Source organism: Xenopus laevis, chromosome 7L, assembly GCF_017654675.1.
Source record: "Xenopus laevis strain J_2021 chromosome 7L, Xenopus_laevis_v10.1, whole genome shotgun sequence".
Taxonomy (NCBI): Eukaryota; Metazoa; Chordata; class Amphibia; order Anura; family Pipidae; genus Xenopus; species Xenopus laevis.
Genome location: NC_054383.1, coordinates 5959288 through 5976891, shown reverse-complemented (window position 1 = coordinate 5976891; position 17604 = coordinate 5959288). Strand labels below are relative to the sequence as shown.

At 42.2% G+C, this 17604-nt stretch overlaps 1 protein-coding gene across 4 annotated transcripts in view; it reads left to right on the top strand.

Annotated features, from left to right (window-relative positions):
* LOC108696039 (beta-citrylglutamate synthase B) overlaps window positions 1-8569 on the top strand; it is a 30901-nt gene extending 22332 nt beyond the window's left edge. For all 4 annotated transcript variants that reach the window (XM_018225022.2, XM_041570169.1, XM_018225023.2 and 1 more), the window contains 4 exons: window positions 204-434; window positions 2316-2402; window positions 3141-3344; window positions 4624-8569. In XM_018225022.2, the coding sequence (XP_018080511.1) occupies window positions 204-434; window positions 2316-2402; window positions 3141-3344; window positions 4624-5123 (1022 nt within the window). In that variant the 3' untranslated portion in view covers window positions 5124-8569. The remainder of the gene's footprint in view (window positions 1-203; window positions 435-2315; window positions 2403-3140; window positions 3345-4623) is intronic.
* The last annotated feature ends 9035 nt before the right edge of the window (window positions 8570-17604 follow it).

The following is a 17604-nucleotide window of genomic DNA, read 5'->3' as shown; positions in this document are numbered from 1 at the left end:
CGGTGTGGAATTTTTATTTGATAGAGCCATTGATTGTAAAACAAAACAAAAAACATAAAACGTTATTTAAAGTTGTTAGAAACTTTAAGATGCAACATATTTAAATATAGCGTCTTCTGTTTCATAAAACAATAGTATAAAAAGTCTGAACACATTATTTTATTTTAAATTGATTATCTGACTTGCCTCTAATTCTCTTTCAGGTCTCCGTGTGAATGGGGAGTTTATAACCTCCTATCCCCAAGTTGTTGTGGTGCGTGTGCCCACCCCATGGGTGCAGAGTGATAGTGACATCACAGTCCTCCGACACCTAGAGAAAATGGGTTGCCGTCTGATGAATAGACCTCAGGCTATCCTAAACTGCGTCAATAAGTTCTGGACATTTCAGGAGCTGGCAGGTCATGGTGTTCCTCTTCCAGACACCTTTTCCTATGGTAGGAATATTTTTCTTTTAGCCAATGAAAAAAGCAGGAAAAAACTAAATGTAACTGGAAGGCAGTTTAGGGAACTTTTTTTGCCACTCAGAAGCTTCCTATTAAATCCATTGGATACCACCGGTCACCACTGGCCTGAGAATAAACATTAAAAGGGAGCTATTGTGAAAATGAAAATGTAATATAAGCTTCATCATACTGCAATAAGAAACTTTGTAAATACAATCAATTAATTGTTCTGCATTGTTGATGAAATAATCAAGTTTATGTTTACGATCCCTCTCTCTCAGCATCTGTTTCTTTTCGTTCTGTCTTCATGCAGCAGTTGGGTGTCAGATAATCATTGACAGTTAGATCCAATATCTTATAGGGGGGCTCCTTTCCTAGCAGATGAATTAGAGCTCACTCAAATAACTGATTACAGTACAAACAATCTAACAAAATAACTGCCTTTTTCACAAATTCTGCATGTAGAGGGACGGGAGGTCTGGTGATTTTAATAGTGAGCTCTTATACATGTTCTAGGCTAAAGGAACCCCCCCATACGATATATTGGATCTAACTGATTATCTGACACCTAACTGCTGAGAGAGGGTTAGTGAAGATAAACTTGATCATTTCGAAACAGTACAGAATTTTTAATTGATTGTATTTAGAAAGTTTATTTCAGAATGCTGAAGCTTATATTAAATTTTTGTTATAGTTCCCCTTTAAATAATTTTCAGGCCGAGAACTGCCTGTACTAGCAGTATGTGGCAGTTCCAATTAGGGATGCACCAAATCCACTATTTTGGATTCGGCCGAACCCCCCAAATCCTTTGCAGAGGATTCGGCCATCCGACCTTTATAGCTGGCCATAGATGCAAAGATCCGATTGTTCAAATCCTCAAACGATCGGACTTACCCATCTCCCGACCTGCCACCAACTACGTACGATAGTTATGTCTGACAAAGCTAGTGACGGTTTCCCACTGCTGATCATAAGATCGGCAATACACGCAGAGATATTATCGGCAGCGGACAGAAATTTTCTAACCGGTCCGATAGACCAAACAATGATCTCCGCCGGACGAAAAATGTCGGGACTCTCCACACACGGTCCGAAAATCGTACGAATCCTCGATTGTTTGATTAGATCTTTGCGTCTATGGCCAGCTTAAGGAACTAGTCCAGCAATCACACTGAATTCCATTGGTACCTTTACCTTGGTAAACAAAAGAAACCATGAGCTCTGATGTTTGTTGCTAATATACTATTTTATAGTCCATTCATTTGTCTTGTTACTACTGTTATTTGCTTTTGACAGTAAAATATTTTGGTAGTGTTCCTTTAAAGGGATGGTTCACATTTTACATTAACTTTTAGTTGTTCTAGAATGAGCCATTGTAAGCAACTTTTGAATTGGTCTTTGTTAATATTTTTTATAGTTTTTGAATTATTTGCCTTCTACGTCTGACTTTTTCCAGCTTTCAAATGGGGGTCACTGACCCCATCTAAAAAGCAAATGCTCTGTAAGGCTACACATTTGTCATTCCTACATATTGCTCCTCTTTCTATTCAGGCCCTCTCCTATTCATATTCCAGTCTCTTATTTAAAGTGTTGCATGGTTGATAGGATAATTTGGCCCCTAGCAACCAGATGGCAGACATTTCAAACTGGAGAGCTGCTGAATAAAAAGCTAAATAAGTCAAAAAACAAATAATAAAAATGAAAACCAATTGCAAATTGTCTCAGAATATCACTCTGCATCATACTAACAGTTAATTTAAAGGTGAACAACCCATTTAAGGTTATGTAAGGAAATACATACTTTGTTAAATGGTTCATAACATGTGCTTCACTCGTCTCTATTGCTTCTCACAGTCTTTTTCTTTTGACAGGTGGCCATGAGAACTTTGGAAAGATGATTGATGAGGCTGAAGTGCTGGAGTTTCCTATGGTGGTAAAGAACACTCGTGGGCACAGGGGTGAGTTTTCTGTTCACAAAGCTAACAGATTCTATAAAGGGGATTTCACCTTTTGACAAATGTATGATAAAGAATAGCTTGTACAATGTTTTTTTTTTATTTTCTTAAATCAACTCCCTTCATGGTAATTACATTAGTAAGCTGCACCGACCAGCTGAGGATCGGTAATCAATAAAGGTCTTAGGGCTCTTACAGACGAGTGTTTTTACCTGCGTTCCAGTTTCATGCGTTCAGCTGCAGGGGAGCACAGGAGTAGACGCACTGAATTCTTTTCAATGGGGCTGTACTCACACGCATATAAGCGCCCAACGCAGGAAAAATGCAACATGCTGTGTCTCAACCTGCGTTCAGCGCTTACATGCATCTGAGTGCAGCCCCATTTAAAAGAATTCCGTGCGTCTAATCCTGCACTCCCCTGCGGCTGAACACATGAAACCAGAGCACAGGTAAAAACACTATAGTCTGTAAGAACCCTTAAGGCTTTAATGTAAAAAAACAAAAAAAAACAATGAAAGCTAGTTGCAAAAAGTATTCTCAGAAGCGGTTCACTGTGAGTTTGACATTAGCACCTGTCAGGCTAAGCCAGAGAGTTGTGCATGGAGAGAGCACCTGTAAGGTAATTCTATTTTTTCCTGCATATGTATGACTTGGCTCTAATATGCATATCTTATGACATGACGATTCTACCTACTTAGGTTAGACTGTACCATTCTTACATTTAATCATCCTGCCTGGCAGGCAAAGCAGTTTTCCTGGCCCGGGATAAACACCACCTGTCAGACCTGAGTCACTTGATCCGTCACGATGCCCCCTACCTATTCCAGAAGTACGTGCAGGAGTCACACGGACGCGACGTGCGAGTTATTGTAATCGGGGGACGTGTCATCGGGACCATGTTGCGCTGCTCTACAGATGGAAGGATGCAAAGTAACTGCTCTTTAGGTATTGTCAAGTTTCGTTTTTTTTCTAAACGGTTTTCTACAGTTTTATTTCCCCACTTGGATACGCAACTCTCTGACCTTCAACATTTATACTTGCACATGATTCTAAAAACCAGGAACACTGCCTAGCAGTCTCTCCTGTGGGCTGCCAGTCCACATAGGGGCCACCAAATAGCCAATCGCAGCCCTTATTTGGCACCCTAGGAATTTTTTGCATGCCTGTGTTGCTCCCAACTCTTTAGTTTTAAATGTGGCTCATGGGTAAAAAAAAACCTTTCTATTCAGGCCCTCTCCTATTCATATTCCAGTCTCTTATTTAAAGTGGTGCATGGTTGCTAGGATAATTTGGACCCTAGCAACCAGATGGCTGACATTTCAAAAAGGTTGGTGACCCCTGGTCTGTAACTAATGGACAAAAAAAACAAGCAATGAGGTACATTGTTGAGTCCCTCAAATTTGGAACTTAGACTGTAAGCTCTATGGGGCAGGGACCTTCTTCCCACTATGGGGTATATTTATCAAAGAGTGAAGTTAGAGGTCGCCACAGTCCTCTAGAGTGAAATTTCCCCACTCCATTCATTCCTACAGGATTTTAAGAGTATTTGTCAATGGGTGAAAGTTCATCCTTTGATAAATGCGCCTTTCAGTCTCTTATTCAAATCAGTGCATGGTTGCCAGGGTAACTTGGACGCTAGCAACCAGATTGCTGAAATTGCAAACTGGAAGAGCTGCTGAATAAAAAGCTAAATATCTCAAAAACTTAAAACCAATTGCAAATTGTCTCAGAATATCACTTTATAAATCATACTAAGTTACCTCAAAGGTGAACAACCCCTTTAATGTCCCTGCTGTTTGAGTCTGACAGCTCAGTAATTCAGGTGCAGACTCTAAACTGTTACACTTTTGCAACATTGAGTTGATCCATTTCTCAGCAGTATCTGTGGAATATTAGCAACTATGGTATCAATTCTAACAGCTGCCTTTAATGAAATTTGGGGATTCTGTTCAGTAGGGATAAAAGAAATGTATCAACTAAATGTATCAATTTGGAACAGGTTAGAGTGTTGGCGACCCCCCTCACAGAGCTGCTTTAGAAGGTGAAAAATTACACTTTACACTACAATATTAGAAAAACAATCGCAATGGAAAAAGTCTTGTTTCAGGTGAACTGTCGGAAACCAACTAAACTGAAAAAAAAAGTGTTGGACGGTGAACAACCCCTTTAAACTAAGAAAAGCCAAACTATATCCATTAAACGTTTTTGTTTTCTTACCCAACAGGAGGCGTAGGAATGATGTGCACGCTTAGTGAACAGGGGCAGCAGTTGGCTGTGCAAGTCTCCAATATCCTTGGCATGGACGTTTGTGGCATTGACCTGCTTACCAAGGAGGATGGCTCTTTCTGTGTATGTGAGGCTAATGCCAACGTGGGCTTCATTGCCTTCGACAAGGCTTGCAACCTGGATGTAGCCTCCATGGTGGCGGACTATGCGATCTCGCTGCTTCCAAGCAGACTCACTCGCCGAATGTCTCTACTTTCAGTCGTGTCCAGCGCAAGCGAGACCAGCGAGCCGGAGTTATCTATGGTGCCCTCCAGCACGGGGGTCGATGTGCCCATTCCACTCCTTCATCATCACGAGGCTGGAGACAGCATGAGTGCCAGCTCCAGCTCAGTGGACAGTGACCCCGACACTGCCACGGAGAGGGAGCTTCTCACAAAAGGAACCATCTTTAACATGAACCAGCTTCTTGCCAGTGAAATCAAGCTTCTGGTGGAGTAGATTTACGGGGGGGGGGGGGGAGAAGAAATGATAGGCCAATTGTATTGAAGGGTGGGAGGGAGGCATTTGGTTAACAGCACGTGTATATATTTAAAAAGGGGGGGAGGTCCTTTACAATTGGTGTGGGGCTTGGGAGGGTTGTTAGAAGAGGGGTGGGTATTGGGATTTAAGCCTTCCTGCTATGAATGAGGCTGTTCCACTGAGCTATGAATTGAAAGCAAGAGATACAGTGCTTGATTCCACCTCTTCATTATTGCAAGGGAAAGATTCCACATGTCTTCAGCCACTTGAAATGTATGAATGTGTCCAAATTAAAGGGGTTGTTCACCTTTGAGTTAACATTTAGTGTGATGTAGAGAGTGATGTTCTGAGACAATTTGCAATTGATTTTAATTTTTTATCATTTGCTGAATAAAAAGCTAAATAACAGCCATCTGGTTGCTAGGGTCCAAATTCCCCTAGCAACCATGCATTCATTTGAGTGAGAGACTGGAATATGAATAGGAGAGGCCTGATAGAAAGAGTAATAAAAAGTAGCAATAACAATACATGTGTTGCCTTACAGAGCATTTGTTTTTAGATGGGGTCAGTGACCCTCCATTTGAAAGCTGGAAAGAGAAGAAGTAGAAGGCAAATAATTCAAAAACTAATACAATAAATAATGAAGACCAATTGAAAAGTTGCTTAGACTTGGAATCATTCTATAACATACTAAAGGTTAACTCAAAGGTGAACCACTCCTTTAAATGTTAAGATTGCCAGACTAGAGTGAATGCGCAATAATAGAAATTATAACGACCCATTGAAATGGGCGGAAATGTTTTTACTGCTCTGTGGCATCTCCACTATTTGCCAACTTCCATAGTCATGTTCCCTTTCTAAACGGTTCTATTATCAATGCACAGTGTTGTACAGGACAAAGGAAGGCAGAGGGGATGGTTTGAATGCCCCCGTATTCTTGTATGGAAGGGCATGCTGCAACATTTACAGACACTTTAATTGCCGTAACTTCACAGGCACAGTCCTGGCTCACACTGGAATCAGTTTGGCCTAAAACACTTTTTGGGGTTTATGTAATAGAAGGCACTAAGTTTGCCCAGGAGCAGTTACCCATAGCAACCAATCAGCAGGAAGCATTTACTGGTCAGCTGTTTAAAAGCAAACATCTTATTGGTTGCTATGGGTTACTGCTCCTGGGCAAATTTAGTGCCTTTTATTACATAAGGGGGGTATGTGTTTGTGCAGTGCTTTTCATTTCTCATGTCGAGGGGTTATTTTTTGGCAGCTGCCTGTTTAAAATCCCACAGCTGTCATAGCCAGAGAGAACGGATTGCACGGAGACTTTGCCACGGGGTGAGAACCATAGGTAACCGTTAAGGATGCACCGAATCCACTATTTTAGATTCGGCCGAATCCTTCGTGAAACATTCGGCCATATGCTGATCCGAATCCTAATGTGCATATCCAAAGTAGGGGTGGGAATGGGAAAACAGTTTTGACTTCCTTGCTTTGTGACAAAAAGTCACACTTTCCTACCCCACCCCTAATTTGCTTATGCAATTATGCAAATTAGGAATCGGTTCGGCCGGGCAGAAGGATTTGGCTGAATCGGAATCCTGCTGGAAAAGGCCGAATCCTGGATATGGTGCATCCCTAGTAACCGTGGCAACGGTATTTGGAAAGTAGGCCCTATGACCTGTTGTGTTCTAAGCCATACTGATGAGGTTCCCATCTTACCGACTTATTTATTTCAATGAATTATTGAGCAGGCTGTAGCAGGTAATTGTGCATAAAAGCAATGCATGTGGGAGGGGTACAAAGTTAACCGCTGAACAGAAATAAATGGATTAGTTCTAATAAAGGTTAAAAAAAAATCGATTACTAACATCTGTGATTTTTACAGCATCCTCTTTCATAGAAGAGCACTTGCTTTTGATATCAATATGATGGAGGTTGTGGTGGTGCCCACGGCTCTCTCTTTCTGTCTCCGCTTCCTATTCCATTAGCGATGGGGAAATTCAGATATACGGGATGGATGGGTATGAGTCTATGGAGTCTGAGGGTCACTTGCTTTTCTCTATCACTGATGTTTCTTCAATTTATATCCTTAAAACATACAGATGAACCAATCCTGCCCTTTGTCTTAGGCTGTTGCATGTGGGGTGCAAGTAACTTCCCTGTTAATGATAGCGATGCTTTGAATCTGGGATATGGCCTTTATCAGCAGCAAATCTGAATGCAAAAAATTGTGACTTTTAGGGATGCACCAAATCCAGGATTCGGTCCGGGATCAGCAGCATTCGCCTGTCCAAACTGAATCCTAATTAGCATATGCAAATTAGGGACAGGGAGGGAAATCGTGTGACCTTTTGTCACAAAACAAGGAAGTAAAAAATGTTTTCCCCTTCCTAATATACATATGCAAATTAGGATTCGGTATTAGGCCGAATCTTTCGCAAAGGATATGTGGGTTCGGCCGAATCTAAAATAGTGGATTCAGTGCTTCCCTAGTGACTTTTTTGTCACACAAAGTCAAATTTTTTTTTATCCTCGTGCTGCATGCACGGTTCTTTCCCCCTTGTTTCCTTAATTTACATATGCAAATTAGGATTCCGATAGTATGTTTCACAAAGGATTGGGGATTTGGCCAAATCCTAAAATAGTGGAATCGGGTCATTAATGATCTTCCCATTTTTGTGTACCAACTCCCATGAATTCTAAATTCGACTAGCCAAATTTTTAATACTATGACCCAAATTCGATCAAACTTGACCTTCTAGTCAGAAATGTCATAAAGACAGCAGCTCCCATAACCCATTTGTCAGTAGTGTGGGCACCACCTAGGCCTCAGCCCTTCATTAGCCAGGCAGTGTTTTCTGTGGGACTGACTTCCCCTTTATTTTTGTTCTCAACCATCAACTCTGTATTTCTCATTCTTTTCCACAAAAGAACCTGTTTACATAACGGTTAATATTCTCAGCCCTGGCACCCCACTAATGACATGTTTATTTGTACCAGCCAATCCCTGCAAGTCTTTATTTACACCAATTGAAACTGTGCAGCAGAGGGGGGTAAAAACCTGACCTTCCCCTCTCTCTTTTGCTGGAGTAAATGAATCTCCGGGACACGGTGCGTATCAGTGTTATTGCCGGTTTTTTTAAAAAATTGCCTTTGAAAACTTTACATTTTGGTTTTCATTTTAAACCCAGACTGCTGCTTTCATTTTTTTTTTTTTTTTTATATTTTGCCATTGATGGAGGAGTGTTTGGGTTGTGATGTTTTTATTTAATGTTGGATGGTAAAACCCATAAATGATGTTCCTATGTAGGACACACTGGGCATTGCTGTTTAAGAAAAAAATCACTGTTTTAGTCTAGAGAATCGTAAACGTTGCGAGCAAACTGGTTATAGAGCCAGACCACATCGATGGGAGGCACATTTATTAAGGGTCGACTTTTCGAATTCATGTGTTTTTTGTTTTGTTTTTTTTTTCTAAACTCCCATGAACTCACAATTCGGCCAATCGAAGTTTATTATAAAAAGAGACCTTACTCGGGTCCTCCATTAGTCTGTGATGTCCCGAGTGATGAATTAGTGAGGCCGGTGTATATTCTATATTCCAGCTTGCCCAGCTGTTCTGCCTGCTCATCTGAAACACAGGCGGGAGCAGGATGGAACATTTTTAATGGTGTATCAAGTTAAAAAGGGGTTGTTCACCTTTAAAGTTAACTTTTCGTATGTTCTAGAATTACCAAATTCTGAGCAACTTTTTCAATTGGCCATCGTTTTTTTTTTTATTATAGATTTTTTAGATACTTGTTGCCTTTTGACTCTTTCCAGCTTAGATCTTAAAAAAAAAAAAAATACTCTGTAAGGTTACAGATCTATTGTTATTGCTACTTTCTATTCAGGTCTCTCCTATTGATATTCCAGTCTCTTATTCAAATCAATGCATGGTTGCTAGGGGAATTCAGACCTTAGCAACCAGATAGCTGAAACTGCAAACTTGGAGAGCTGCTGAATAAAAAGCTAAATAACTCAAAGCATAAAAAATGAAAATGCAGAATATCTCTCTCTAGATCATACCAAGTTAACTCAAGGGTTAAACCCATTTAAAGGTGGAGGCTGCTTTTCCCCTGCAGCCTGTCTGTTACATTCCTACCTCTTCTCTAGCCCCTCCATGGTCAGAAAATCATTATTTGACCCCTGTAGTGGTAACACTACTGCTCACTACAGAGGCGCCAGGGATCTCCTCTCCCCCCTCCAATTCCTCCATCAATGAGCAAAACTGTTTTTAATTGTGTTTTTCTTAAGTTCTATTTAAGCCGACAGCCAAAAAATAAAATAAAAAAAATCAATAAAGTCTGAATGTAATAATATGTCCTATTTCTATCCTGTCTTGGAATGTCCGTCGTGTGTGTTTCTGTGGGGGAGAGACGTGTGACTGATCAGTGAGTTGTAAAGGCACAGGGTCTTGCTTCCAGAATGCTGGGGACATGGGGAGTCATTTTGATAAGGGCTCTGTTCCTTTATGTGCAGCTGAAAGGCCTTCAGACTGGGCCCCCTTAGCTCATAATGTTAGATATATAGAAACATTGGGGTGTCACCCTGCTATAGTTCCAGGGGTACCCAGGGTACAAATAAACATTCACCCCAAATCTCCCCCTAACTGACCTTTAGACTGGGCCCCCTTAGCTCATAAGGTTACAGATATATAGAAACATTGGGGTGTCACACTGCTATAGTTCTAGGGGTACCCAGGGCACAAATAATCACTCACCCCAAATCTCCCCCTAACTGACCTTCAGACTGAGCCCCCTTAGCTCATAACAAGGTTACAGATATATAGAAACATCGGGGTAACAGTCACCCTGCTATAGTTCCAGGGGTACCCAGGGTACAAATAAGCACTCACCCCAAATCTCCCCCTAACTGACCTTCAGGCTGGGCCCCCTTAGCTCATAACAAGGTTGCAGAACCCCAGGGCAGTAAAACCTTCATCAGGGAGCAGGAGGGCTGTCCGAACCTGAGCATTATAAATCTATGAAGACCATAAACCACGGACATTTTTTTAAAAAAAAAAAAAAAAAAAAATGGATTAGCCACAAATCTAATTCTGGTGTTAACATTCCTTTGAATTGGCTAATATCCTTAAAAATGGCAGCCATGTGTAAGGTTGTAGGCCGTCTTACCCTCACAGTGTGTAGATAAAAGCCTCCTACTCGCTTGACCGTACTCGGCAACGTGCATAAAGGTATAGTATTTTAAATGTTTTTTTTTTTTATGCTGGTCTCTATGGAGATGGAATGAAAGTGCAGAATGGTGAGGTTTACCTGCTCTAATCTATAAAATCTCACAAACAAAAGTAGTAGATCTAAATTCATGGCTTGTGAAACAGGAATTTCAGCTCACTAAGTAAACAAGAGCTTTCTCTTCCTGGGACGATACATTGTTTCAATTGTGAACAAGCCCTGAGGGCAGAGATGCGCTCAGATTCGGGGAGATTAGTAGCCCGTGACAAATCTCCTCCTCTTGTTCGGGGCGACTAATCTCCCCAAACTGCCTTCCCGCCGGCTAAAATGAAAATCACCGGTGTGATGGCACTCTGAGTGCTTTCGTTTTCCGAAGTCCCCCGAAGTTTCCTCGTGATGCGACTTTGGAAAACGAATCATTCCCAGTGCCATCCCAATGGATGATTTAAATTCTACCCGGTCGGAGGCAGTTCGGGGAGATTAGTCGCCCCAAAGAAGAGATTTGTCACGGGCGACTAATCTATCTGAATCTGACCGAGTGTTTCTGCCCTTAGTCGCCTGGTGATAAATCGCCTCTTCTTTGGGGCAATCTCCCCAAACTGCCTCCCGTTGGCTAGAATCTAAATCGCCGGTGGCACTCGGATGGTGGAAATCGCCCAAAGTTTCCTCGTGGGGCGAATTCGGAAAACGAAGCGTACCAATTGCCATCCTGCTGGTGATTTACATTCAAGCCGACGGGAGGCAGTTTGGGGAGATTAATCTCCCCGAATTTGAGCGTGTCTCTGCTCTAAAGCAGTGCATAAAAGCCTATTGTCATTAACTCTAATTACAGCAGGGTCCCCTGGAAATAGCTGGTGCTCCACCCATTGCTCTTCATTTGGTTTGGTCCAATGCAGCTGGCTTGTGTTTGTGTATATGAATGTATCTGACCAGGGGGTGAAGCTACACAACGTGCACTTTGCGGGGAGGATAAAGAAGTAGACACTCTACAGGAAGACTTATGTAGGGCAGGGACCACAAGTAGAAAACACACACAAGGGGCCCAGTAGAGGAAACAAGCCAGTAAGCGGCCTATTGATTTCAGGACTGAGTGAGTCACAAACACACGGCCAGACAGAGCTGCTGTGCTTCTCTCCGTGCCCTAATCTCTCCCAGTCTAATCGGATCACTGATAATCACTTTTCAGACATCCGCCTCCCAAACATGAAGAATCACACTCTGCTCCTCAGCTGCCCAAGTTCACACCGAACAAAAAAAAAAAAAAAATTTTTTTTTAGGGGGTTGGAGAGTCAACCAAAAATATTATTTTTTGTATAATGAATGTGACAACGTGTGCGAATGGGACAGGGAAATAAGAGACGTTTCTCTTTAACAAACAGAAATATGCAGCTTTGGGTTTGTTTTCCTCAGAATTGTTTCTGGCCGTTTCCTGTGGCCTTACTCGCAGCCCAGTGTAATGTCTGGCATTTGTTTGGGCGCCTTGTGGTATTCGTTCATGTGATAGTGTTGGAAGACTTGCCCGGGTCAAGGTCTGATACTGAGGTGACAGTTGCACACACAAGGATTCACAGTGTCCGTCGGTGATAACGTTTCCTGCCCAACTCTTGTCCCAAATGGAATGTGTTCTTGACCTTCCAGTGACTGTTCCGGTACTTGCAACAATGTGGGCAAATTGGGAGCTACAGGGCAGTGTCATAAATACATCCTGGGGGGGGGGGGGGTTGTGTGTCAAGGGGGTCCTGCCAGTCTTCCCTTTTTTTACAGTGAGCAAGATTCTGTGGGTCTCACTTTTTAACCAAATCCTGGCATTTAGGTTGTGTAGTGAACAGCTAAAACACATTCAACAAACTTATACCCCCAATCCATCCAACCTGCCTACCTTATTCCCCACTTCATTTGAGCCTGTGACCACCCAACCCACCACCACCAAAATGGTGGCAGTTGGAAAGTTAAGAGCCTGTTTTTAGATCATAAAGCAGCCACCTCATTCAGCCTCTACCTGTTTTAGATTGTAAATGTGCCACCCCCTGCCCACTTAATAAGCAATGAGAAATTAGACGTAATGGGTGAACAAATTCAAAATTGTCATACAAAGTCAAGGTTCTTAGTGTGGGGTAGGGTGCACTGCACCCCTCACCTTCTCTGGAGGCTTATTGAAACCTTCTGTGCTCTGGACAGAACCTCATTCTCATACAAAGTCAAGGTTCTTAGTGTGGGGTAGGGTGCACTGCACTCCTCACCTTCTCTGGAGGCTTCTTAAAACCTTCTGTCCTTTGGATAGAACCTCAAAATTATCATACAAAGTCAAGGTTCTTAGTGTGGGGTAGGGTGCACTGGACCTCTCACATTCTCTGGAGGCTTCTTGAAACCTTCTGTCCTTTGGAATCCTTTTACATTGGAGCTCCTGGCAAAATGTCATAGGTGAGTACCCACAACGTATTATGATTAATGGGGTAACATTGAAACAGGTGCCGAGTGGAAGTACATATCCGGCTTCAAAAGAGAAATTAGGTTTTTAGGAAATATGGTGGAATTTGGATAATAATGCTCTTAAAGGGGGTTTTAAATTAACTTTTCGTATGATGTACAAAGTGATATTCTGAAACAATTCGTAATTGTTTTTCATTTTTTATCATTTGTGGTTTTTGAGCTATTTAGCTTTTTATTGAACAGCTTCCCGGGTTGCTAGTGTCCATATTCCCCTAGCAACCATGCACTGATTTGAACAAGAGACTGGAATATGAATATGAGAGGGCCCAACTAGGAAGATGAGTAATGATGAGTAGCAATTACAATAAATTTGTAGCCTTTGCTTTTTTAGATGGGGCCAGTGGCCCCCAGAGGAAAGCTGAAGAAGAAGGCATGTAATTCAAAAACTATAAAAAAAAGAAAAAATTAAAGTGAATTGAAAAGTTGATTAGAATTAATTGTCCTATAACATGCTAAAAGTTGACACAAAGGTGAACCACACTTTTAATCACTTCGTATTTGTGGAACAACCATTGGCCTTGGTAATAGAGTAGAGACCAAAAGATCTGAAGGATTTAGAACTTTCTGCTCCAAAGAACAGGCCCTTAATGCAGGGCTACTGAGTTACCTATATTTTCTTGGGGAGGAACGGGTTGCCCAGATGTCCTGCTGAACAGTCTATCAGCCTTGATAAGGAACTGCTCCAACTCCATTCTATTTACTTCTGCAGTGGCAGGTTCTAGGTACTATTGGATGGAACCTTTATATGTACAAAGCCATGGTAAGAGTAGTGAAGAATGTGAACTCTGAGAATGAAATGAACTCACTGACAGAGACTGATGGTTTATTAATGGGAAGAACAGAAACTCGTTAATTTCTCTGTTGGATTAAGATTAGCATGAATACACTCATATACATATGGAGAAGGCACATTCATTAGATGGCTGTTTGCTCGGTCAATAACATCAGGGAATCAGTTGACTATCCATCAGCCAGATCTCAAGGCGACTAATACTGGGGACGGGGGGGACTAGAGGGGTACTGTTTGTTATTTAGCCAGTGATAGTGATTGTACTTTTAGCCTTATCACTACAGGACCATTGGTTTTATGAAAGAAGCCCGTGTAGGAAAGAGGTATAAGGACAAGAGAGGAAAGGGTGGTTGGCTTACTCTGATCTTATATGAATATTATAGATCACTGATTCCAAAAAATGTGTGGCTGCCCTTCCCTAGGGGGTTTATTACTATTACTATTATAAAGGGGCTATTTGCTTTTTTTTGGGTAGAATGCCTAGTTCTGTCCAAGATACTCGTGGAAGCCCAACTTGAAGGTCAATGAGAGCAGAGTTATGGAGCTATTCTTAGTTTTATGGCTGATAAAACAATGGTTTCCTGTGTTAATGACATTGTTCGGCTATGGGGTTCTAACACATTTTGGGCTTGAAAAGTAGGGGTGGGGTGGAACCAAAAAAGTGAAAACAATTGGTGGGACCACTGAAGGTCATTATGGAATGATGCTTAGTTTTATGGCTGATACAACAATGGTTCCTGTGTTTATGACCTTGTTATGGTGTATGTTTGGTCTGAAAGGTATGGGTGCAGTGGAACCAAATAAGTGTGAAGACCACTAGTGGGACCACGGAAGGTCAATGAGAGCAAAAAAACTATTCTTAGTTTTATGGCTGATATAACAATGGTTTCCTGTGTTTATGACCTTGTAATGGGCTATGGAGTATGTTGGGTCTCAAAGGTAGGGGTGGGGTAGAACCAAATAAGTTTGAAGACCACCAATAACAGCAAAATTATGAAACTACCCTTAGTTTTATAGCTGATTTAACAATGGTTTCCTGTGCTTATGACCTTGTTATGGGGTATGTTGGGCATTGAAAGGTATGGGTGGTACCAAATAAGTTTGAAGACCACTGGTGGGACCACTGAAGATCAATGAGCGCAAATTTGTGGAACTATTCTTAGTTTTATTGCTGAATGACTGATACAACAATGGTTTCCTGCATTTATTACCTTGTTACGGGCTATGGGGTATGTTTGACCTGAAAGGTATGGGTGCAGTGGAACTAAATAAGTTTGAAGAGCACAGGTGGACAGTATCTGAATATTAGGCCGTTCTGTGGAAATGTTCATAATTTTTTTGCTGTTGGGCTTGGGTGAAAAAAAAAAAGGTTAGAAAGATATTCAACGTAGCCACAACAGCAGAGGGTAAGTACCCTGATAATTGCACCATCAGGGGCAGAGCTTTACTGGAAACTGGTCTACACAGTAGCGGGACCTCAGAGGGTTGAAGGGGGGAAGCTTCTGTGTCTTGAAAAGGGCTCATTATATTTAGGAAAATTCTTACAATGGGCTTATTATCAGCCTATTTTATCATTCTTTTCATTGTAGTTCCCCTTTAATTTCAAGGTGAAATTTATTTTTATTTTAAGAATGCCGTAACCTTTACTGCTTGTGATTGATCCCATGCTATTATTCTAGAGACGGCCTGTTCCTGACTTTTCATTCCTATTTCTGGACATTACTGTGCCAGGCCAGAGATCTGGAGGTGCGGGGAGGCAGGCAACTGTGTCCACCAATCAGAAGGTCCGAGCGAGAGAAGTGAATTTTATTCCGGAATATTCAGGAACAGTCTGTCCTGTAATAAAGAAACTGAGCTGTCGGCCTATAAACTCACAGCCTGAGGTTTAGGGGCAATGAGCTATTTGGGAGGTGGAACACGTAGTGCCATGCAAAATGCCCCCCTACTGGGCAATGGCACTTACCTAATGGATAATGTTCCTTATTAGACTGAGATCATTGTCATGAAAAATAGGGGAGGGTTGAAGGGGGAAGCCAAACAAGCAAGGGAGAAGTTATATGCAGAAAGTCTATTACAATCTACTACAGGTATGAGACCTGTTATGCAGAATGCTCGGGAACTGGTGCTTTCCGGATAATGGATCTTTATTCCTTAAATCTACTAGAAAATAATATAAACATTCAATAAACCCAATAGGCTGGTTTTGCTTCCAATAAGGATTAATTATATCTTAGTTGGGATCAAGTACAAGTTACTGTTTTATTATTACACAGAAAAAGGAAATCATTTTTAGATTATTTGGATAAAATGGGAGATGACCTTCCCGTAATTCAGAGCATTCTGGATAACAGGTTTCTGGATAACTGATCACATACCTGTCTGGTCTTTCTTTTGTATTGTGCCTAAAACTTGTTACATTATAACCCTGGTCTCCTTTGATGCACCTCATATTTAGGGCAGAGACAGACGCTCAGATTCGGGGACATTAGTCGCCCATCGATAAATATCCTCTTCTTTGGGGTGACTAATCTCCCCGAACTGCCTCCCGCCGGCTAGAATCTAAATTGCAGGTGGGATGGCACTCGGAGCACTTTGTTTTCCGAAGTCGCCTGAAGTTTCCTCGTGACATTCTAGCTGGCGGGAGGCAATTCGGGGAGATTAGTCGCCCCGAAGAAGAGGATATTTATCGACGGGCGACTAATCTCCCTGAATCTGACCCCTTTAATAGACCTGATCTGGAAGATCCATTTGGTCGGCTACATAGTGGCTGTCTAATGAGAAGAGACAGGCAGAGAATGAGAAGAGACAGACAGCAGAACACTGGATCACGGAGCTGCTAATGGAACAGGCCCCGTCTTGTCTCTTTTTACATCAAAGAGCTAAGAACAAAGAGTAAATGTCAATTCTAGCTGGCGCTTCTGAGACTGTCAGCGATCCATTATACAATGGCTAAAGTGCCACCCACTGGTATTATCAAACAACACCAAGGACTCAATGACAGGTCATGGAACTCTGACATGATTTCTTTATCCTTAGGACAAGAGCCATTCTCTTCACTTCAATCACCATTCCCTGTGCCATTCTATGCCAGCACTCATCTGTGCCGCAATCTCCATACACTATGCTTTTTGCCAGATTCTCTTGAGTGTGAGCCCTTTGTTTGCACTAGCAGTGACCAACGTTGGATAGTGTAGAACCAGGACAAGGAGCTTTGGAACCTTAGACATGGGCTTTAATCTGCTCTTGTGGTCCCACCCCTCTCCAAACATGGCTGCCAACACTGGCCTTCAGTATTAGTAAGAGATCGACACAAGAGCTTAAAGGCACCTGGACCCCTAAAAGAAATCCAGTATCAATAATGGCCACACTCACGGAGGAGAGTTGGTTCAGGTTTGCGGGACCTTCTGTGTGCCAGGCTGGTGCTTCTGCTGCCTGCTCCTAGTTTTAGCCTTAGTTCCTGGGATTTTGGGATTTCAGATTTTTTTCAGGTTTTCAGATATGTTTATATTGACCCAAAACACCTGATGTGTGATTATTTTGCACCAATCCCTGATGGGGCTGCTCTGGGTTTCCCTTCCCACGGCTCCTTACGGCAGTGATTTCAGTGTGACAGTTGGGTGGGTGACAGATTACGAGGTGCCGACTGCTGTGAATGAGATGTTGCTTTATGTGACGGAGCTGTTGACAGCCATGAGGAGGTCTCTGGTGGAAGATTTATGGAGCCGTTAGAGATACAAGAACACACAGTTGTCTCCATCAGTCCCAGCGCAGAGGCTCAGGCACAGGGCCGGATTGACATAGCTGGTGCCCCTAGGCTCACTGACGTTTGTCGATAGGGTTGCCACTAGGCTGTTATTTTACTGGTCTAGCCGGGAAAACACCTGCCAGGGCCGGGATTACAAAGTTACCGGCAATGTAAGTGCAGCCCTTGGCCCGACCCCTCATCCTC